This window comes from Theobroma cacao, chromosome 6, assembly GCF_000208745.1.
Source record: "Theobroma cacao cultivar B97-61/B2 chromosome 6, Criollo_cocoa_genome_V2, whole genome shotgun sequence".
In the NCBI taxonomy this organism is placed as follows: domain Eukaryota; kingdom Viridiplantae; phylum Streptophyta; class Magnoliopsida; order Malvales; family Malvaceae; genus Theobroma; species Theobroma cacao.
In genome coordinates this window covers 17,253,034-17,275,414 of record NC_030855.1, presented here as the reverse complement: position 1 = coordinate 17,275,414, position 22,381 = coordinate 17,253,034, and the positions used below count along the sequence as shown (strand labels likewise).

The window sequence follows — 22,381 nt, the reverse complement described above, 5'->3', positions numbered from 1 at the left end:
ATTTTATTGTTTCTTATTTAAAAATGACTTATGATTTTTTTTGAATGCGGGATTTAATAACTGTTGCTCACCGGGGAGATGCGGAAGTTGATGCTAGGCCTTGCGGGGTTTCAATCGACATTCCGGGTGAAGAATGTTTGTCGAGGCCTCGCGGCGGTTGTCACAGGCCCGATGGGGAGTTCCGGGTCGGGACAATTTTATTGGTATCAGAGCATGGTTTTAAAGATCAGATATTTTGATTTTAAAGAATTAGATTTTAAAGCCTTTGGTTTTAAAGTTGTTTTAAGGAATCTACATTGACATTGCGTGGCCCCAAGTCCAGTTAAGTTAAGATAAGTTAAGTTAAGTTAAGTTAGGTTCGATTGAATAGAATGTATGCATCTACATATAGAAATCTACCTACTTTTGAGATGCATAAATAATTATGCAATTACTATTTGATTGCATATAGGTTTTGAGGTGCACTGGTGACATACACACCATGTCTAGAAGAGGTGGTAGTCTCAATACCTCTCATAGTGATAGCGAGGGATCTCTAGATTCTACGGCTATAAGCAAATGGCATCCTGATATAGGTGATTCGGAAGGTGATCCATCCCGAATTCCTAATAACAGAATTCCTCTGAACTTAGCAGAATGGGTTCATAATAAGGAAAGCTTTGAGAGTAGCCAGAATTTTGAAAGTGAGAATAGCTCTAATATTTTGAAAACTGAAATAGATTTCCTTTTGAAACAATTCGAAGAGTACCATAGAGAACATACGAGGAAGGCAATTGCAAGGGGAGATATTCGTCTTAGGAAGGGGGTAAACGTTGTACGCCATTTTTCTCCCGGATGTGGAAGAAATGCTGCACTAGTGAGTGCCGAGGAAATTAGGAGAAGACAACAAGCTTGGATTGAAAAGCAAAGAAAGAAATCTCAAGAGGAGGAAAACCTGGAAGAGGATCTTCAGGAGGACTCGGAGTAGAATCTTCCGATAAGATTAGATTAAGATGATGATCCCAAGGACATGTAATATTTTCGTAGGATTTTACACTACCTTAACTCTAAGTAGATGTTGTGTAAAAGAGATAATAATTATCTGTACAAAGAAGTAAAAATAGTTTGGCTTTTAAAGTATAGGATTAGAATGTATTATAAAATGGCTATAAGTAACTGAAGGTATATGGGAATCTTTAGTATGATAGGGATAAATTGGTAATATAATTATTGAGGAAGGTTATAGAAGGAAGCAATAAGGTTATAAATGACATTCGGAATGGATAATGTGATTACTTTAATGATTGTAATTTAAGCATGAAGGAGATTATTCAGTGATGTTACGACACTATGAGGTAATAGTTGGGCACAAATATAACCCAATGAAGTTAAATTATGGAATATGGGGAATATAAAATTTTGATTCAGTAAGGATTACGAGAATAAAGTAAGGAGGAAGTTGGGCTGTTTTCGTAGTTAATTATACCGAAAGTCAATAAGATTATTGGAGTATAAGACACAGAAGATAATTGGATAGGGATGACAATAAATTTGAGGAAAGTTGTAGATAGTAAGCAACTTATGTGTAGAGTGGTATATGTATCATGAATTTATTACACTGTATGGAAAGGATGTTATGGGGTGGAATTTTATGAATGTTGATAAAAGTTAAAAGATGACATGAGATGAAAGTAATAATCTGGCATAGTGTGTATGACAAGAAAATAGAAGGTATCTATACTTATGGAACTCATGATATATATCTAAAAGGGAATCCACTGGTTGAGAATGATTGATGCGGTGACTTTGAATACAGACAAATAGCTTTGATGAGAAAATTTTTAATAGCTACAGTGCTTCAACATTGACTGTTCAACGTTGTAATGCTCCGAATACCTCACGCTTATGATGCATGAGTAAGATGGGAGTGACATGATAATGAGCTTACAAATTGAATTTTGGTTGTTGGTCATTGTGTTTTGTTATCTGGGAGTCTTAAATATTCTGGAGAATGTTTACCCAAATGAATTGAAAACTTCTTTATTGCCTTGTATATAGGCATATAATTAAAAGAAAAAAATTTGAAAGATTCTTGAGATGACTATATTGAGATGAGATACCAAGTAATGAAAGTGTGAAGGAAGAATTACGAGACTGGTATAGAAAATCAGTTTATATAGAATATCATTACGAGAATTTGTAATATCTGTTTTGATACAGTAAAATGACAAGAGTTAGGAACAACATGAGGCTAATTGTGTGACACCCTAGAAACCTATGAAGATGAGTTAGGGATTGAATGGATGAGTACGTATTTATATATCTTTAAGATTAAGTGTTTTAGGAATACATAAACATCTTTGAGAAGAGATTCTAATCATACACAGCAAGTATGAAACGTAAAATTTTTAAAACTTGCTGAGAAGCCTAACGGCTAAATCACAAGTTAAGGGATCACATGCTGTGAGACATAAGTTTAAGATAGATATTCCCAAGGAAATACTCAAGAGAAGTTTTGCTCTGGATCTCGTTAAAGCAAGCACTAAGTTATGTGATTATAAAAAGGAAGCTGTAAGCTGAGAGTGATATTAGTATTAATATTGAAAAATACTTGAGGAGAATCTAGTTTTAAGTTTTACAATTTCAAGTACAATTTATAAATTAGTTAAGGAAGAATGATGTTATGTTCATATGAAGGAGTGGAACAAAGGATGATAGAAGTTGACCTTGAAAATGAAGTCAGATAATGAAACTTTCCTAATATATTATGGAAATTGGAATTCGAAAATGCTTAAGGCATACATGATTCAAATGGGTTCGAGTCTTAAGTGACAAATCAATATCGTAATGCAAGAAAGATACAAGGTAATATAGAGGCATGAAAGATGATTAAGGACAAAAGGATGACTCTTAGGAATTGTGGTATTGCATGAGATGCAATGATCAAGTTGAGATAAATCTTTGAGGCATCAATAGGATTATAAAGCATACACGCATAATAGATTATAATTCAATGGAGATGACATTGTGATGAATGATATATAGTATAAGGAAACTCAAACATATGGTTGGAAATGATATGAATGATATGAAGTTATACACAAGTATAATAAGAAGGTTGACATGCACTATAAGAATTATTATATTGAAACTAGGATTGGGATACGGATGAATAATGGGGGAATGTAGTCCAAGGCATGTGAACACATGGATTCCTATATATAAAGAGAGAGGTTGACATTTGAAAATGCATGTATATATGTATATATGAAATTGATAATTTTACTAACTGAAGTGAAGAATGGTTCTCGGTAATTGGGAGATTTTGAAATAGTGTCCAGAGAGGTTAGTGAGCTAAAGTGTTAACAGACATGTAATGAACGATTAAAGTTATGAATGACTTTGAAAGTAAACCTTGAATTGTTTAAGTTTTTAATGGAACTCCATTAAAGGAAGGGTTTGGACCAGTATAAGATGGATGAATCAAGGTTGAGAAAATTGGTATGGAGCAAATTAATAAAACGATGAATAGGTATACATAAGTAAGTATGATATGTGATCGAAATCGGTATAATTGAGATGAAGTTATGGTTCAAATGTAATAATGGTGATAAAGGCATGCTTAGTGTCTAGATATAAGAGATCATGGTTGTGAAAAGTATTACTGATCCGATTCCAAAGGATGATAATTGCCGTAAATAAAGCATTTAATTGAACTGAAGGTGAACGAGGGAAATAAATTGAATGTCCCTATAGAAGGAACAAGGAGTAGGATCATAGAAGGAGATTGATAACGCAACATCGACGGGAATTCGAGGACGAATTCTATTTAAGTGGGGGAGATTGAAATACCCCATACTTTGATATGGTGATAAATAAAGTTGATCGAATGCAAATTGAGGTCAATTAAAATGTTTAGAAGTGATAAAAGACGAAAGGAGTAGTTTAGGATAAAATGTTTCGCAAGTGAGAAAATAATAATAAAATAATAATAATTTTATCGGAGGAGAATTTGTGAGATAAAAGGCGATTTGGAAGTCAAGTGAGGCATAATAAGGTATTTTTGGTACCAAGGAGACAAGATAAAATTTTTAGAATAAAATAATATTTTATTAATAAAATAATATTAAAATATTAATATTTAGCCGGATGTCGAAGTCAATCAAGAAGGAGGATCATATGGTTGATCCAAGTGGGGGAGAAGATGACAAGCCCGACTCTACAGAAATATTTGTGATGACATACATGTGGTGGATAGCATGTTTACATGCTAAGAGAGTCTTGAAAAATTTACAAAAGTCGGTATTGTACCTAGAGGTACAATAAAGTTGATTTAAGCCTCGAACTAGATCAAATAGAGAATTTACAATGAAATTAAGAATTTTAAAGTCCCAGAATGGGTTAATATGGTGATTCGGAGTTCGAGGATCAATTTGGAGTCAAATTGGAATTTTCGCTATCTAGGGGCAAAATGGTCATTTGCCACCTGGGGACAAAATGGAAATTTTTAGAAAAGATTTTTGGCCCCATTTGACTTATTGGAGTAAGATTTGAGGTTTAGAAGTGAAAAATTTTAATTTCGGTATAATTTGGAGTAAAAGGGTAAAATGGTAATTTTGCCATCCGAAATCAAAAATTTAATTTTTGAAAGGATTTTGATCAAATTTAATTATTTGGAGTGTGAAATGAGTATGAGGAGTGCAAATTATGCATTATGGCAAATTTTCAATTTTTGGGGCAAAAATGTAATTTTTGAAAAGTTCGGGGGCAAAAGTGTAATTTTGAAGAATTTGCTCCACCAAAACTTTGGAAAAATCTGGAAATTTCACTTAAGACTTGGATAAGTCAAAGGGAATGCATGGTGGAAAAAGTAGGACAAATGGATGGCTAGAAAAAAAAATGAATTAATAAAATATTTAAAATATGAATAAAATAATATTATTTCATTAAACAATAAAAAAGGCATAAAAAAATCAGCCCACCCATTCTTCTTCTTCAACATTCGGCCAAGCAAGAAACAAGAGAGAGAAAGGAGAAAATAAAACCCTAGCTAAGAAATTTAAAGGGAAAATAGGTGGAAATTCAAAAATCAAGTGAAAAAAGGTAACATTTCTTAAATTTGTCTTGTGCTTTACCTTTCCCATGCATTTTCCATCATTTTTCATGGTTGAATCATGTGATTTGAGGATGATTTGAATTCTGGTCATATGGGTTTAGAGAGAGAAAGTTGTTAGATAAATTTGATTTTGAGCTATGTTAGTGTTTAGTGTTAGTTTAGCATGTTTATGAGTAAAACAACAAGAAAAATATTTATCTTCTCCATGAATTTCCCTAGGCCGAATCTAGCCAATGGTATGTGAGGATGAGGTTGACTTTATTTTAAGAGAATTGGGTGGAAAAATGATGAATTATGAGGTTGGAAATTAAATGGGAATTTTCGGTGCAATAAATTGAAATTTTTACCCACTAGGGGTAAAAGCGTAATTTATAGTCCGGACTGATAAATTGGACCAAATTCACAGTCATTGAGGTATTGTGGATATAATTGGATAATTGAAATTGAAATGGATGGAATTGGAGTCGAATTGGGGATTTTAGGAATTTACACCGTGTATAGGCGAGTTAGGTCGGACACCGCAATTAAGCGATTGTCTAGACATTTCAAATCCTATCTAGTGCATACGCATGGATAAGAGCCTGAAATAATTTATGATAAATTGACACAATTTATTGAATTTTGTGTCATGGATTATGGATAGGTGGTGAGTCAATTGTTTCGGGTAAGAGACTGCACCCGAGGGCGGAAGATAGGAGTATTTCTACTCCTAATACTGTGAGTAAACTTATTATCGTCTTAATTATCTAGAGTAGTTTTATACAACTGTGTGATTTTATGAAAAATGGGTTTAAATGGTAAATTGCTATGTTTTAAGAGAAATTGTGATTTTATAAAATGATTTTATAAATTTTCTGGAAAATCGAATATTGGTTTTGAAAATAGAGTAATTGGAGACTGCTAGTTTGTGTTGCAAATTTATGGTTTTGAATTGAATGGCTTATGACAATAAATGAGCATGAATGGCTAAACTGATTTTGGTGTTAGAATTATTTATACTGTGTATTCAGCCTTGAGAGGCTAGGTTGCGATAAATTGCCATGTCATGCTAGAATGAATTTTATTGATTGGTGGATTATATATTAATTATTTACTGCAGAGGGGGTTCCGTGGACCAGCCTATTAGAGGGGCACGGTAAACTCCATTATATTATTACCTCGAACGGAGAGGCGCGTAGGGTATCTCCTGGGGTAAAGCTTAGGGTTCACTTCACGCCAAACCACCACGTGAAGGGGAACTCAGCCAACGCCAAGGAACGGCTGTATTTTTCTCAAACTAAAAATATATTTTAAGTGTATACAAAATTTTAACAGCCTTGGCGGACTCGGTTGGATGCCCTGCGCAAGGTATCACCGAGTATGAGTTTTGGCACGAGCCAAAGTTTTAAGAAATTCATAAGCCAAGTTGATTACTCGATTTATATGGATTGATTTTATTTGGTTGAAATGAACTGAAAGGTAATGAAATTACAGTATGATGACTTATTTTAATTGTCTCCATTTACTCGGCTTTAGATACTTTAGATGGTATCTGTTTACTCACTGGGATTATAAAATCTCACCCCTTCTTCCTATACATTTTTCAGGCTCAGGACAGTTTGTAGATAGTCGAGTAGGACGAGAACTAAGCTCGGAACTGCATTATAGAAAGTAAGAGTTCACAGTCTTACATCCTCTTGGTCAATTGGAGCCCACGTGTCATTGCAGATCAAAACTTATATTTTGGTTATCTGTATTTCTATTCATACAATTTTTACTTTACTTTCATGTGCGAAAAATTATTAACGAATATTTCTATAAAAATTTATTTTATGAGAAAATAGAATATTTTATTTATTATTTTTGAATAGTACTAGTTGTCAACAATTTGTTTTCAAATGAACGTTTTAGATATTTAATTGTTTTTAAATCATTAAATATATATTTTCTGCTTACCTACTACATTTTTAGCAAGTTTTGAGATTTTTGATGAAAAATTACGAAAATACCCCTGTGAGCCAAAAAAAATAATATTTTATTGTTCTTATTTAAAAATGACTTATGATTTTTTTGAAATGCGAGATTTAATAACTGTTGCTCACCGGGGAGATGCGGAAGTTGATGCTAAGCCTTGCGGGGTTTCAATCGACATTCGGGGTGAAAAATGTCTGTCGAGGCCTCGCGGCGGTTGTCACATGCCCGATGGGGAGTTTCGGGTCGTGACATCTTTGTATCTGCACAATGCTCTCATCCACCATTCTCTGTTGAGATCTTCTATAATCTCTCTTTTTTTCAGAACCTAGCCTCTCTTGTTATGTTACATATATAGATAAGGGGGGCTAAACAAAAAATCGTCAATGACAAAAAAGCTTCATTTATTGACAATTATTTAGTATAATATAATTTGGTGCAGTGAGACCGTCACACGTTTGTGTATACTTGTCAAAATGGGCCTGGCCCATTAGGTTGATCCATTTTTTATAAAATATGAAGTGGGTTGGGCCTAAAAATTTAGGCCCATATTAAAATCGAGCCTAAATGGGTCAGCCCACCAAATCAAAAGGATAGGGTGGGCTGAGGCGGGCCAACCTTATGGGTCAAAAAAATTAATAATTTTAATTAATTTAATAATTTTATATATTTAACTACATAAAATTAATAATTTAATTACCAATAATATTACTTATTTTATATATTTCAATGTGTTTAAGCTTTACATATCAAATTAATAATTTTAATTTATGAATTAAATCATAAAATAATTTTATTAATAGAAAATTTATTAAGTAAAATTATAAAATAATTTTTTTAAAAAAATAGACTGACCCAACTCAACCCATGAGCTAACAAGGGATGGGCTGGGTTGAGGTTTTGATGAACCATATAAAAAATGGACTGATTCGATCTAACTCATATTTTTTTAACCCACAAAGACTTGAGCTGAGCCAAACCAAGTCAGACCGGCCCAGGCTAGCCCATATTGACAGCTCTACGTTTGCTCACACCATGTACTTCAATATATTGAGCATTTGCAGTGCAAGTGCACATGATGGTAGTTAACTGTAGAATCATCAACTATAAAAGGGTAGCTTGTAATAGATTCTTGAATTTAATGAAGAATTACAGGAAGCTTTATTCTTCTTTTGCCTTTGCCTTTTATCAATTCTCTATTTACAGTTTTGACAAACTAAACAAACAAAAAAAAAACAAAGGAAAAGTAAAGTAATCATAATACAATGCAATAATATCTTTAGGAAAAAAAAGAAATTTGAAATAAAAAAAAAAGCACAGGCAAAAAAGAAAAATAGAAGCCAATAAATCTTTATTGGTCAAAATACTCATAAGTCCTTATATTATAAATTTTATCAATTTAATTTTTTTATTCAAAATTGAGCAATTTAATCTCATTATTATGAGATTTTGTACAATCAAATTTTTTTATTTAAATTAATATAAATTAACTGTTAATAACTAACACTGACGTAATGTGAACATGTTAAATAATTTAACATACTGTTCACGTATCAAATAAAAAAATTTTGAATATTTCTATCACATTAATTTTTTTTATATCACATCATTAAAACTAAATTAAAGCTTAGATTGAGGTGACCTATAAGCATTAGAAGCCGTCCATTGTTTGCCAATTGCAATTAACTCTCCATTGTCTTTCTTTCTGACCTCCACCACTACAGATGTTAACTTTCCCTTGTTCCCTATTACCTTTGCCTCTATCTCTACTTGTTCCTGCAGCCGTAATGGATGTATTAACATTCTATTCATTGTTAATTAATAAAAAGTAATGTTTTAAAAGTTAGTGTGTAAATTGGGTATTATTATATATAAAAGATTATTTTAGGCGACAAAAACAAATAGAAGATAATGAACCTGAGTCCTGGCCGCCGAATAATATGAAATGTTGAAATCAAGAGTGACTTTTACACGATCAGCAGTGGAGTATATGGCGGCGCCTCCAACGTTGTCGATTATAGTTGCTATGGCTCCAACATGCCAATTCCCGTTTGCATCCTACGATAACCAATCAAACCACAAAAAACTTAACAATGCATAACCATGTAGTGCAAAAACAGAATAAGGGGTTTATATTTTATCACATGCACAACGAAAAAGATTTCACCACGTTAGCATAAATTCAAATCCCTGTCTAATCTAATTATATGGCAATGAAAATAAAAATCAAATGAGGTTAACATTAAGAAGTTAAATAACAAGTATTTCTAAGGGTTAAACTTTAAATGTAGAAAAACAATAAGAAAGTGAACAAGATTTTACGGATGCATCACTGGGGACGGTAAAACTACAACGTAGGAACCCCCTCTGGGCTCGGATGACCCGAAGACCTTGAAGGGTTCGAGACTCCAGCTCGAAACCTATGGCACCTGTTGTTATGTCTTCCAGCCATTTTACCGATCTCTGCACCTGCACAAAGCTCTCTTCCATTATTCTCTGCTGACAGCTTCTCAAATCTCTCTTTTTTTCTCAAAGCCTAGCCTCCCTTGCTCTAATCTCTCTGTTTTTTTCCAAAGCCTAGCCTCTCTTGTTATGTTATATAGCGGTCTAAACAAAAAATCGTCTATGACAACTAAGTTTCACTTATTGACAATTATTTAGTATATATAATGGCTTTCCCGTTTTGCACACCATGTAGTACAACTAATCAAATAAAAAAAATATAATGTTCAAATAAGTTATTAAATTATTAAAAAATTTAAATAAATTTTTATTTTTTATTATATTTAATTAAGTTTTATATTTTTATTTTCGATCAAATAAATCATTAATGATTGATTAATTATCATTAGTCAAAATATCACATAACATTTGATATTTACATGGTAATGACATGGCGTTGGTATGAAGAGTGAAAAGTGGAGAGTGAAAAATACTATATGATAATGTTATCATGTAATGTCATCATCGATTATGATATATTAACATATCACATCAGTAACATTTGCTATAAAATAACAAATGACGTTTTGATTAAATCAATTATTAAATAAAAACTTATTTGACTCAAAATAGAAAATATAAAAATTTATTTCACTAAAAATAAAAAAAATAAAAATTTGATTGAATGTAATAAAAGTATAAAGATTTTTTTTAATTTTTTTAAATAATTTTTAAAAAAATTAAATATTATGTAACAAAAAAATTTTAAATAGGAAATTATGAGAAATAACCCTTCTTGATAAGGGCATTTCAAAAATAACCATCAAAATAAATTTAACTATTTTTAGCCATATTTAGTAATTACTTAACAAAAATACTCTTGAAACTATTTTAAATAAATTAAATCATTCATCATAATTTCTCTCCATGTGTACTTTCGATTTCTCTCTCTCACCATCCCATTTTCACTAATTTTGTTGATTTCTTTTTTCGACATTCGTCTGTTATGCTTTCGATTTCTCTCTCATGTTTTCATATTTCTCTTTCTTGCGCTTTCAAGACACCAAGTGATGGTTTTGATGTGCTTGGATGGATAGCTATTTAGGAAATTTGATTTTTAAGTATTTTAGATAAAACTAAAATGGTAGAAATGATCACAGATATTTGAAATAGCTTTTAATTGGATTAATTTGAGACCTAGACACCAATAAACTCAAAATTTTGAAATTTACAAACTTAGATTTTCAAAGAAATTTTTTTTATTTTTGTCAAAATAGGTGTTTTAGATAAGAAATTTGTGTTTTGATTTATGAAAACATGTTAGAAACACTTTAATATGTGCCAAATTATCAAAAAAAAAAAAAGAAATAAAGAGAGTTGATAAGATTTGAAGTTTTGGTTCGTAAGTAACAATAACATTTTAAGCATTAAAATGTAACAAGATATTTTGAATATGACGTGTAAGAATAATATTTTTTCAACATAGCATGTAATAACAATATTTTTTTTTCAATATGACATGTAACAACCTAACCATATTGTGTCACATGTTTTTGTACATGGTGTGTAACAACCTAACCATGGCGTGTCACATATTTTTGTACATGACATATCACATATTTTTATACATTACGTGTGACATGTTTTTGTACATTACGTGTAACATGTTTTTATACATTGCGTGTAACAACTTAATCATAACATGTCACATGTTTTTATACATGACGTGTAATAATTTAATCAGACCTATAACATCATAACGTGTAATTTTATTAAGAGTAATTTTACTTGACTAAAAATAATTAAAATTATAAAAAATTATTTTAAAAAATATCTTATTTATGAGAATTTTTTTTAAAAATGCCTCAAAATTAGAAGTAAAGTCAACACAGTAAAGTACAGTAACTTGTTATTAAATTGTTTAAACTTTAGAAAGTCAGAAGTTTTGAATTAAAAAAGCAGAGAGGAAAAATGAAAACGTGAAAGACAACAACTCTTGATTTGACGTGTTTGAATGTAAGATCACAAAAACGTGTTGCAGCCTTTTGAAGATTTGAAGATTCTTCTAATACAAAATTTTATTTCAAACACGTGAAGCCGTGTGCAATAAGTATGTACCGAACCTCTAAAGTATTTTGATTTTTATCACAAGCTACAAAAAGTAATTAAATTATGATTTCTTTTGATATTTAAAAAAAATATTAAAATAAAATCTTTTTCGTGCAAAACGTTTTATTAAAAAATTCAATATTTTTGTATTATTTAAGTAAACTATCAAAAATATATTTTATTATTTAATTATATCATTTTATAAAAAAATATTTTTCATGTTTTTACGATAGTATATTTAGATTCTAAGTAAACAAATATATATTTTGATTGTTAGCACAAATTACAAAGAAAAATGACGAAAAAGTTTTCATTTTTACCAAAGGAACCTCTATATATATATACATACACGCCTATCCACCAGTAGATAGATAGCAATTTAAAAAAAAAAAACCTATATATATATATATATATATATTTCTTTATATAAAAATGTCCAATTCTAAAAGTGCTAAAAGTTATTAACTTAAATACTCTTAAAAATTTATCAAATTTAACAATCTGCTCTTATGTTATCTTTGAAAAAATTTAATCGTTGATTTTCTCATTTTTTGTATTGAAATACTACAAATTATTATGACAATTGGAAAAAGAAATATTGTACGGCATCAAAATCAGAATAAATATGTAGTTTAGATAATACATAAAAAATAACTTCAACTTTATTCGTTTTCACATATTCAACCACATAATAGCTTTAAAAAAAATTAATAAACTAGATCCTAGACCTTAATTAAGATTTAAAGGTAATCTAAGTCAACTTACTATGCCATTTAAATTTTTTCAGTACTTTTAAGCCAATTTTAACGTACCAATTAAATTCCCTTTACTTGTAATTACTTTTTCCTGCTTATAGTTTGGCAAATTGCTTTCTTCCACACAATTTAAGATTGAGATTGTTTCAATAAAAAGTACAAAGCGAGTCTTTGTTATGGAAAAACAATACAAACTTAATTTATGTAATTGAACAACATTTTTTTTTTTTTTTGTAAAAAGAAAACCTAATTTATGCAATTCTCTAAACTACATTTTAGTTTAAATGGTATTCCATCAGCCAAATAATTTTCTCACTTCTTCTACATTTTAAAAGCACTTCCAGATGTCGGTTAATCAAATCTGATACGAATCGAAGCATTAGAAAACAAAAAAATTTACCCTTCAAAAACAATTTCTTCATTCAGAAATATGTGGGAATCAGCTACAGAAGATAAACAGCTGATTTCCCTCAAAAAGGCCGCATAAAATAGTTAAAATTAAGTAAATCTGTAAAAAAAATTATATCTTATTTGTCATTTCACAGCTTGGCACAAGGAAGGGAACCGTCATAAGCTTCTCACTTTTATTGTAGTTCACAATAAGGTCAGCTTACTTTTCACCACCCAACTGTCTCTTCAGCTCTTTCTTGTTCACCTGGAATTTAACATCTCAATTAAAAAACCTTGGAAATCTTTACCTTGCAAGTTGACTGTCAGACAACAAAAGAAACAGTTGCTAGCACACAAAAAGTCAAAAAGAAATTCACCTTTCCCATAGCATTACGAGGAAGAGAATCCCACAACATTAATCTTGTTGGTAGCTGGAAACCAGACACATGATAATTATTAATATAGAACAGATAAAAACGGTGTTTGGAACCGAACTTCAGGTTCATGAGAGAGTGCAAAATGGGAGGAATACTGTCCTGCTAACTTCATAAAATCTAAGTCTGGTGGTATGTAAAAGCTTTCACTTCAGCTAATACTTTTGGTATATATAGCCTTATTGGTTGAAACCTCAAAAATGCCTGATTATTGATTCAAAACTTCACTAAGCCATTTCTAAAGGTCAAACTACATGCCTGAATAGAGCCTCACTCTTTAGAAGATGGTATTAACAAGGCTTCCAGTTAATAATGACATCAATAGAAATTAAGATGACAGTGGACTCAAAGGTCCAGAGATCATGGTTCGGTATAAAATGAGACAGAAATTTACGAAAGATAGTGACGCTGCAATACCTTGTATGGAGCAAGTTTGTCTTTAGCCCAGGTGCAAAGCTCTTCCAAACTCAAAGCAGAATTTGAGTCTTCTTGTTTCCCTTTTGTTTCAGACTCCAGCACCACTATTGCAGATACAGCTTCTCCATAATCCTTGTCTGGTAAGCCCAACACACAACACTCTGCTATATCAGGGTGCTGCACAAAAAAGGGACACTTTTGGTTTATTGATAATTGTCTAAGCACCCCACCCCAACCCTGATGGGGGCCTTTTTTCTGTTTCCAGAGAGAGAGAACAAGTATTGAGGACAGCAAAGAAAGGGGTTTTATGACCCATAGAATTGGAATACAAGAGGACAAGTAGTTACCTCTAAAAGAACTGATTCAATTTCCAAGGCAGACAATTTGTATCCACCAACCTTCATGATATCAGCACTTGTACCTGACAAATTATACATAAAATAAAAAAAGGCATGAACAAGAATAAGTAGCAATACAGATGATTACACGCTTTTTGGGTCATGCATGAAATAATGGGACAAACTCACATCCATACAATTACTATAAGGAAATGAAATTGCAGAGAGTGGAATCAGAGTTTATAAGAAGGAATAGGAGAACCAAAGGTCAAATCAAGGAGTATATAACAAGAAATCAACAAGCCATAGCATACATTTGTCCCTTTGTCATAGTTTGAGCCATTATAGTTCACCAAAGACAGGAGGGAACAAAACACTCAAAAGTTGTAATCTCCTGCCCAACTTCTCTGCTTCGGAAAACATAGGATAGACATGTTACACATATCAAATTAAATATGAACATCCTTGATGAAGTATGAAATTAGTCTGTTCTGGTAGACAAGAGGACTGGAAGCATTCTTTGGAAAGAAAATGGCCAGCAAAACAGGGGAACAGGGCCTATACAAGGAAGAGGAGGTTTTAGAATTTTGAAATAATTATATCCATGAAAATATAGAATTAAAGGGTGTAGGTAAAGCCAGCACTGATACTACAGAAAAATGTTACTAAAAGTCACTAGAAAATTCATAAAATGATTGGTCAAAATGGACTGATGACATACAAGTTAGCCAGGTAGATAAATGTGAATTCTGGACTCAGATTTTAGCAATCCAAAACACAATCAAGAAAGATGGCGATTTAGCTGAAGCCCATAAGAGATTATATTTTCTAGGTTCCTACAGCTAAAATTTAGTTTAGACTCAACACAGTCCATCGGACTATCATCATCCTAACTTCTTTTGGAGATCATTTGACCAAAAACTTGTAGCTATACTGTTGGAGTTCAACCAAACAACAGAGGAAACAGATGGACATATTCCACATCCCACAGGAGGGAAGGGAGAATGTATTGACAGTAACAACCAGGAGAATCAGTTGATGAGCATGTTAAACATTGTGTAGTATGGAAGTGCTAAAATGCATGTCATTTATTATCAATTCTTTACTAGGAAGGAAAAAGATAAAGATTATTAAGCAATGGTGCATAAGTTATTAACAAACAAATGAAAATTCAACAACATGAAACTAGATCTCCTTACGTCCCAAAATGATGTAGTATCCATCTTCGTCCACTCTACCAGCATCCCCAGTCTTGAAGAACCCATCATCAGTAAATGATTCCTTAGTTACCTACATTCAAGAAGAAAAGGAAATTGAATGAAATTACCATCCTTGTAGTTAAAGCATTTTATAATCGCAAAATGCATCTCATAGATATGTCTGCCTAGCTGAAATCTCACACATTTCTTAGTTGTTGACTTAGGGGGGTGGGGGGCATATCCGTAAATTCAAAAACAGAAAAGCAGCGACAATACTAGGCAGCTACAACTTCTATTCCTCCACTAGAGTTGTAAGAAATAAAATTGGAGAACCAAATTCCAGCTTAATTTGGAAATCCAGAAAAGACTTTTTTGTATCTGAATTTGGAGAAATTCTGTAAAATTCTAAAGCAATGAGTATATTTGATAAAGGAGATATGAAAAACTGGAGCACGAGAAAATATTCCATTAGATTACAAGAAATACCTGTGGAAGTTTCCAGTATTCCTTAAACAATGAAGGACTTTTAACACAAAGCTCACCCACACCCATCATATCATCCCCGCTTTTATCTTCAGCAATCCTGACCTGATAGAGATAATTAAATTGAAAACAATTATCTGAAAAATCCATGGAAGGAAAGTTGTAGATAGTAACCTTTCTGGAGAAAAAAAGGTTTCACTAGAATGTTTCTTCTGTGCTCAGAAGTGGAAAATGACATGTTTTCTAACCTTTATCTTTGTTTTTGTCCCCAATTTCTACTTCGTTTTCCATACAAGAAACCATGTTTTCTCAAGTAATATAGAAAATTTAGGATAGAATTTAACAACAAAAAGTGAAAAAAAAAAATCAAAGATTATCCCTGGCACACATTCTTAAGTCAACTTGAGATTGCAAAGTTGTACTTCAAACAAATTTTCTCCTCAATGTCCAACTTCTGAAAGCATCTTTGGAGAAAACCAATTTTCCACAGTCAAAGAGACCCTTATATTCTCATTCTGCACGAAGGAAGCAAAATGATTTTGCCCAAAATTTCCCTTATTTATTAATAATTTATTATGAATACTTCACTTTGCCAGCTGTTTATTTATTATGAAGTTGCAATTTATTTTCTCTTTTTGCTGCATCCAAGAGTTCAACAGTAAGAAGCAACTATGCCCAAATCACCTTTTAAAGCCCTTGTATATCCACTTTTCAAACTACAATGACTATGAAAATCGGATACCATAACCAACAAATCCTCCTAACCTGAACTCCAGGAAATGGTTTGCCAACTGTTCCCGCCTTCCGTGCACCCCTTAAGGGATTTGATATTGCCATGACAAACTGAATACATCCAGTCCAGCCAAACAGCATAACCATAAGAACATTTCTGACAGACCACATCAATGAATTGTTGAATGAAGCAAACAAAAAACATGAAAAAGCTCTTAAATTTGAGATCACTTACCTCAGTCATCCCATACCGTTCTAAAAGAAGGTGTCCTGTGATGGTCTCCCATTCTTGCATGACAGGTTGAGGAAGTGCAGAGGAGCCACACATCTGAAGAAAAAAAAAACACATTTTACCATCTTTAGAGCTCAAGTCAATTGATCACAAGGTTTTGACATATACTGTGGCAATAAAGAGATTGTAAAGGATTAATTAGACTGCAAATGGGAAGAAAGCACCTTGTACTTCTACCCAAATTTTAGCAAACATGTTATGGGAAGAGCTTTCCAGGCAACTAACCATAAGACGCAACTGTCTTGCTGCAGAGGCAGATACAGCTTGTTGCTCTGGATCCATTGCATGATAACCTTGTATCAATCTAGTATACATGGTTGGAACCTATGCATTATAAAATACAACATAAATTATCATCTACAGACTATTTTCCTGAAAAGCATGACATTGTAGAATGCTGGATGACAGACACAGGATTATGCAAGGAAAAACAAAGTGCTATTGTCCCTATAATCTGCATGCTACAATATAATTTTGGGGAAGAAAGTTTATGAATTAAGAAACTGAATAACTTTAAAAAGGAGCAGCAGCTTCAAGCTCAGACTTGCGCATGGATGTTAAGGACATGGGCACATTCAGCAAAGGTCCATTCAATTTTTCACAAGTTTTTCCTCATATTGGGAGAATCATAACCAAATACCAATGTCTAATTGAGGTGTTTTATATATTTCCGATTTACGTACTCGAAAATAAACTGACAAGTGAGCACCATGATTCTCTATGATTGTACAAAGACAAGATTAAACTGTACTAGAACAATTTCCCCTGTTAAAATACTGAACTGATGAAGGTGCAAACTACACTTACTCCTGTAAAAACAGTAATGGAATCATCAGCCTTACTCCCATTTATTGTGTATGATTCACGCCATCTTTGCCAAATTCCCCTCACACTAAACTTTGGCATAAATTCAACCTTAAACAAGAAGAGCAAATATATTACAACAATAATAATAGTTTGATTACATGTCCAGAAATAATATGATAATAACTACTATAACCCAACTGAATAACAACTGTCATATAGCACTTTTGTTGCATAAATAAGTGCTTGGATGAGAAACTTATAACTTAAGGAAGAAGAACAGTAAAAAGAAAAACCCAAAAATCAGAAACTGAGACATAAACTAGTATTGCTTACTGTTGAGCCTGCATACAGAGGGGCAAGTAAAGCATTGAAAAGCCCATGAACATGTATAGTGTGAGTTAAGGATCAATATGAGGCAATATTCTCAAATGAGGAATTTAACATAGGCACCAAGAAGTTAACAACAGTATCATCAAGAAACATGCTTGATCAATAATGTGAAGAATTCAGGCTATTTCAATTATATAAATGTTCGTTGATGGATATGATGTAGTGGTAGACAATGCAGAAACTGATCACTAGATGTATACTCCCAAGCTTCAGTCAGCATTTGCACCTGAAATCAAGAAAAGGTTGTCAAAATGTTAAAGTCAAATTCAGCAATAAAAAGAAAAGAAAAATGAAGAAAATGCAGAAAGTCAAGAAGTTCACTGTCGCATTATGGTATCAGTTTCAAAAATGCATTACTATTTCCGGGCATATATCATAATACCACTTCCACGCAAGATAGTAAGGAATCTATGTTCCAATAAGTGACTTGGAAAACAGTTAGCCCAAAAAAAAAAAAACATTTCTATTTTGTTTCCATTACATCCTATGGATAAACATTGACATCATAAATATAGAGATTGTATAAACATGCTTGTATATGTATGGCATATCACAATTGAGGTCCTAAACACAGAAAAACTCTAGATTTTAAATCTAATTACAGCAGTGTGAATATCAAACAAATAAATTCGCGTGTTAATGTTAAAAAATTATTAGCTACACAAAAACTTTTAGAAAATTACCTGAGCAGTGATGCTCTTGTGGGTATGAACTACTCCTTTAGGTTTACCGGTTGTACCACTAGTGTAGACAACCAATGCTGGATTTTCACCTACACCATTGAAAATGAAAAACCAGGAGTATGAGAGGAAAAATTTGTCCAAACACTAAACGATATAATATTATAAATTCTCAGAAAGGTAAACAATTACTCCTACCAAAGTTCTAAATATTACCTATCAAACTTCCTTCTGCTTCTATCTCCCCAATTTGTATTTGATCAGTAAAATTTGGGGATGAGGAAATACTGGGAACAGGAGGAATAAGAGAAAACTGTGCAGCACTTCTAGCAGCAACACTTTGCATAGTTTCACGATACTCTTCAGTACTCAATACAAAAGATATATCCTAATACAGTAAAAAAAAAAAAGAGAGAGTAAAAATTCACATTTAAAAATTTATAAAAAAAAAAAACAATTCCAAATGAGGACTATGCAGGGTGGCACGAAAGGAAACAACTCCCGGCATTCATAGGGTATTTTCCTCCTCACCATATGTTATTGAATTCATAGCATTGCTAATACTTCACATCTATTATTAGTCTGATTAGGTTTCCTACCAGCTAACACCAAATATCATCCAATTGTATATTTTATCTTTATACAGATTATTCCGACATCAAGTTGCAAAATTCTCTTTGAAAAGCTTACAAAACCTTATTATGGTTAAAGACAAATGCAAATTTGAACATCAATAATACAGTGGTTGGGATTCATAGCTTATGGACAGTAAAATAGTTCCCTACTCGACAGCAATAGCTTATACACAAAATATTTAACTATATAGTGGCACATCTAATAACAAGGAAGTAGAATAGCAATTAACAAGCATCATTCAACAAGCAACTTAACAAAATGGGAAAATAGTGGTACTTTCAGGTCATACTGAATCATTCATAACATGCAAGAGCTCAGCCTCAGGATAGCTGAGGGCTAGTGGAACAGCAACACCTCCACTAAACCAAGTGCCCAGCATTCCAGCTACAAACTCAGCAGAAGGTTTAGCTACAATACCAATTCGAGCTCCGCCAAGATTTCCATGCCCACTACTGACTCCATCATTCTGAAAGCACCAAAAGAATAAGTTTTAATAAACTATTTAAAATTCAATAGCCACGTTTGTTTATATTAAGTGCACCCAAAGCATACGGTTTTTACGTTGCTGCTGGATAACAGCCTAGATATGTTGAACGCAGAGGAGACGAGTTGCGTGTAAGTGTAACTGTTTTGATCAGCTCGAATTGCTATTCTGTCCGCAGCAGATGATCCTCGCCTACAAGCTGCTTTAACCACCTCCATGAATGAACCTGATTCCGATCCCGCTGCCAAAAGATAAATTTAAACAGAACAATTTGAAGGGTATTTAGTAAGATATCTAGATAAGTCAAATAGCTCTTAAATCGCGTAAAATTCCGTTGAAACCGTTGAAAGTGAAGTTGAAGTAACTTTATGATATAAAAAAACCATAATCTTGAGAAAGATCAAGGCTGAGTCACTCATTTCCTCAAACACCAGACAGACACTCAACAGAAAAACCCCAACAAGTTCCACCACTTTCTTTTAGATCTTCTCAGCAACCAAACAAAGGAGAGAGAAAGAGAACTTACAGCAGTGAGAGGAGGAAGAGAAGGAAGCGCTTGCGAAAGGAGGTCTGACGAAAGGATAAAGATAATAATAGTAATTGTTGTTGTTAAAAAGAAAGCGGTGGCGGTTAAAAAGACAGGGGCGTGGTAGTAGAATTAGGGAGTTGTAGTTGAGAGCTTTAAATGAGGAGATGATGCTCCCCCTCATTTACTGACTATTTCTTCTTGTATTAAATTTGGCTGACAAATCTTGGTTTCTCTTCTTTCTCGGTTTTTTTTTTTTTTTGGCTTTTCTTTATGAGCTGTTTATTCAGTTACGGTTTGAAATGCGGGTAAATAATAGTACTAAGAATTAAGATTGGTGGGGGAGATTTTTCTCTGAGCTGTTTCGCACGGAGATTTGCACGGCGATGGTCGGTACTCATGAGCTCAATAGGCGCGCAACTACTGCTCACAAATGTAGTTGCCATTGGCGGGGTCGGAATCGTCGTATCAAATTTCCCAGCAAGTTTTCGCCAGGTGCTTTTGTTTTTTTCTTTTTCTTTTTATTTTATTTTATTTTGATATAATATCTTAAGAAAATTTTAAATTATTTAATAAATTCAGACATAACGGCTTTTGTATACTGAAAATGAAATTCAAATGGAAAAAATTTTATGAATCAACTGTTAAAAAGGTCGTTGACCTCCTAAATTGTGAGTGGGAGGCAATTTCTGAGATGCAACTTCTACAAGCGTTCTGACAAAAAGATTAACTCAAAAAACTCATAAAAAAATTATTATACGTCATGTTAAAAAAAATATTTTTATATATTATATTAAAAAAATATTATTACATATAATATTTAAAATGTTTAATTCAAAGTTTATGTTCTAACGAAATACAAATATAGAGATCAAGTTACAGGATATGTTAAAAAAAATTTATTACGTTGAAAAAAGTTATTACACACCATATTTAAGATATTTAACTTTTAGAGTTTTTTTTTTTTATAATTGGAAAAAGGAATATTCGAACCTTACTCTTAAAGTAGGGAGATTATGCACCAACCACTAAACTAAATGCTCGGGTGCAACTTCTGGAGTTTATATCTTAGCGAATTATAAAGATAGAGACCAAATTATACACTATGTTGGGAAAAACATTGTTACATTGAAAAAAAATTATTACATATCATGCTTAAGATGTTTAACTCCAACAATTTATGTCCTAATGAAATAAAAATATAGAAATCAAGTTACACAGTATATTAAAATAAATTATTACACTCTATGATGAAAAAAAATTATTACACGATGTTTAACTCCAAGAGTTTATGTCCTAATAAAATATAAAAATAGAGATTAAGTTACTTACTATTTTTAAATCATGTCGTATTCAATAAATTTGTTACATGTCAAATGTATTAGAATTGTTACATGCAAGTTAGGAATGTAACAACTTTGAGCATTGTTTTAATTTACAAATTTTACTTATAGAACTTTAACCCATTAACTTTGTAATTCTATGAATGTAAATCAATAAATCTAAGAACATACATTAATGACATTTTTACTCTTTGATCTGTAAATCAACAATGATATGATTAGAAATAGATAAGAGATAGCGATAATGGTAAAATTAGAAATAGTTGAATGATGGGAGAGAAAAATTGAGAGCACAGCAGACGGACATGAGAGAGAAAAATTGATAAAATTAAAAAAAGTTAGATGGTAAAAGAGAGAAATCAAAAGCACAGTAAACTAACATCGGAGAGAGAAATCAAAAGAGAAATTGTGATAAATGGTTTAATTTATCTGAAATGGTTCTAAGGACATTTTTGTTAAGTGATGACAAAAATTTGGTAAAAATAGTTAAATTTATATTATGAGCTATTTTTTAATTGGTGTTATGAGGTTGGTCATTTTTCATAATTTTTTTTTTTTTTTTATTTTTTGGTTTTGATTTTTTTTTTATTCTACCTTGATTTATGATTTGCGTGTGTACACTTTTTGATTTTGACTTGATTTATGTTTACAATCCACTCTCATCTAATGAGAGTTTGATCTCGCATTAAAATTTTTGACATTGTAATGGTGTTGAAAGGGGTCTAAGCGCATTTTTTATTGGTTATGAGTGATAATGAAAAATATTTTCAATAAGTTAATTCAAACAATAGAAAATGTTTTTTTGCAATTTATCCAACAATAAAAAATATAAAATTTTCTATGAAATATTTTACACAAAAAAATTTTCCTCCAATAAGT

The 22,381-nt window shown here is 32.0% G+C and overlaps 2 protein-coding genes and 1 long non-coding RNA gene across 4 annotated transcripts; 1 reads left to right on the top strand and 2 right to left on the bottom strand.

Moving 5' to 3' along the window:
* LOC108662390 lies at nucleotides 5,042-6,710 on the top strand. The gene is made up of 3 exons (XR_001928322.1): nucleotides 5,042-5,082; nucleotides 5,739-5,812; nucleotides 6,682-6,710. It is a non-coding gene; the product is annotated as an uncharacterized LOC108662390 (long non-coding RNA).
* LOC18595957 lies at nucleotides 8,612-9,661 on the bottom strand. The gene is made up of 3 exons (XM_007024142.2): nucleotides 9,368-9,661; nucleotides 8,963-9,103; nucleotides 8,612-8,821 (listed from the first exon to the last, which is right to left on the bottom strand). The coding sequence occupies exons 1-3, from the start codon at nucleotides 9,533-9,535 to the stop codon at nucleotides 8,666-8,668; spliced, it is 465 nt and encodes a 154-aa protein (XP_007024204.1). The 5' UTR covers nucleotides 9,536-9,661; the 3' UTR covers nucleotides 8,612-8,665.
* On the bottom strand, nucleotides 12,731-20,658 carry LOC18595956 (malonate--CoA ligase). 2 transcript variants are annotated; one of them, XM_018123859.1, is made up of 17 exons: nucleotides 20,160-20,658; nucleotides 19,702-19,874; nucleotides 19,439-19,615; nucleotides 18,730-18,901; nucleotides 18,517-18,605; nucleotides 17,990-18,059; nucleotides 17,777-17,829; nucleotides 17,444-17,551; nucleotides 16,862-16,960; nucleotides 16,580-16,672; nucleotides 16,378-16,455; nucleotides 15,616-15,717; nucleotides 15,130-15,220; nucleotides 13,940-14,013; nucleotides 13,593-13,769; nucleotides 13,119-13,172; nucleotides 12,731-13,006 (listed from the first exon to the last, which is right to left on the bottom strand). In XM_018123859.1, exons 1-17 carry the CDS (start codon nucleotides 20,341-20,343, stop codon nucleotides 12,962-12,964), a joined length of 1,839 nt encoding a protein of 612 aa, XP_017979348.1. In that variant the 5' UTR covers nucleotides 20,344-20,658; the 3' UTR covers nucleotides 12,731-12,961. The 2 variants fall into 2 exon arrangements, with proteins under 2 accessions (XP_017979348.1, XP_007024203.2); XM_007024141.2 differs by having other exon boundaries at nucleotides 19,711-19,874.

What these genes read in the sequence shown, in the direction of transcription:
- LOC18595957 (XM_007024142.2), bottom strand. Translation starts at nt 9,535, where the DNA reads ATGGAAGAGAGCTTTGTGCAGGTGCAGAGATCGGTAAAATGGCTGGAA. An exon ending in CCGTCCCCAGTGATGCATCC is followed by an intron (nt 9,104 to 9,367) that starts GTAAAATCTTGT and finishes TGGTTATCGTAG; the next exon opens with GATGCAAACGGGAATTGGCA. An exon ending in ATTCGGCGGCCAGGACTCAG is followed by an intron (nt 8,822 to 8,962) that starts GTTCATTATCTT and finishes TTACGGCTGCAG; the next exon opens with GAACAAGTAGAGATAGAGGC.
- LOC18595956 (XM_018123859.1), bottom strand. Translation starts at nt 20,343, where the DNA reads ATGAGGGGGAGCATCATCTCCTCATTTAAAGCTCTCAACTACAACTCC. An exon ending in CTCTTCCTCCTCTCACTGCT is followed by an intron (nt 19,875 to 20,159) that starts GTAAGTTCTCTT and finishes ATCTTTTGGCAG; the next exon opens with CGGGATCGGAATCAGGTTCA. An exon ending in AACGGTATGGGATGACTGAG is followed by an intron (nt 16,456 to 16,579) that starts GTAAGTGATCTC and finishes GGATGTATTCAG; the next exon opens with TTTGTCATGGCAATATCAAA.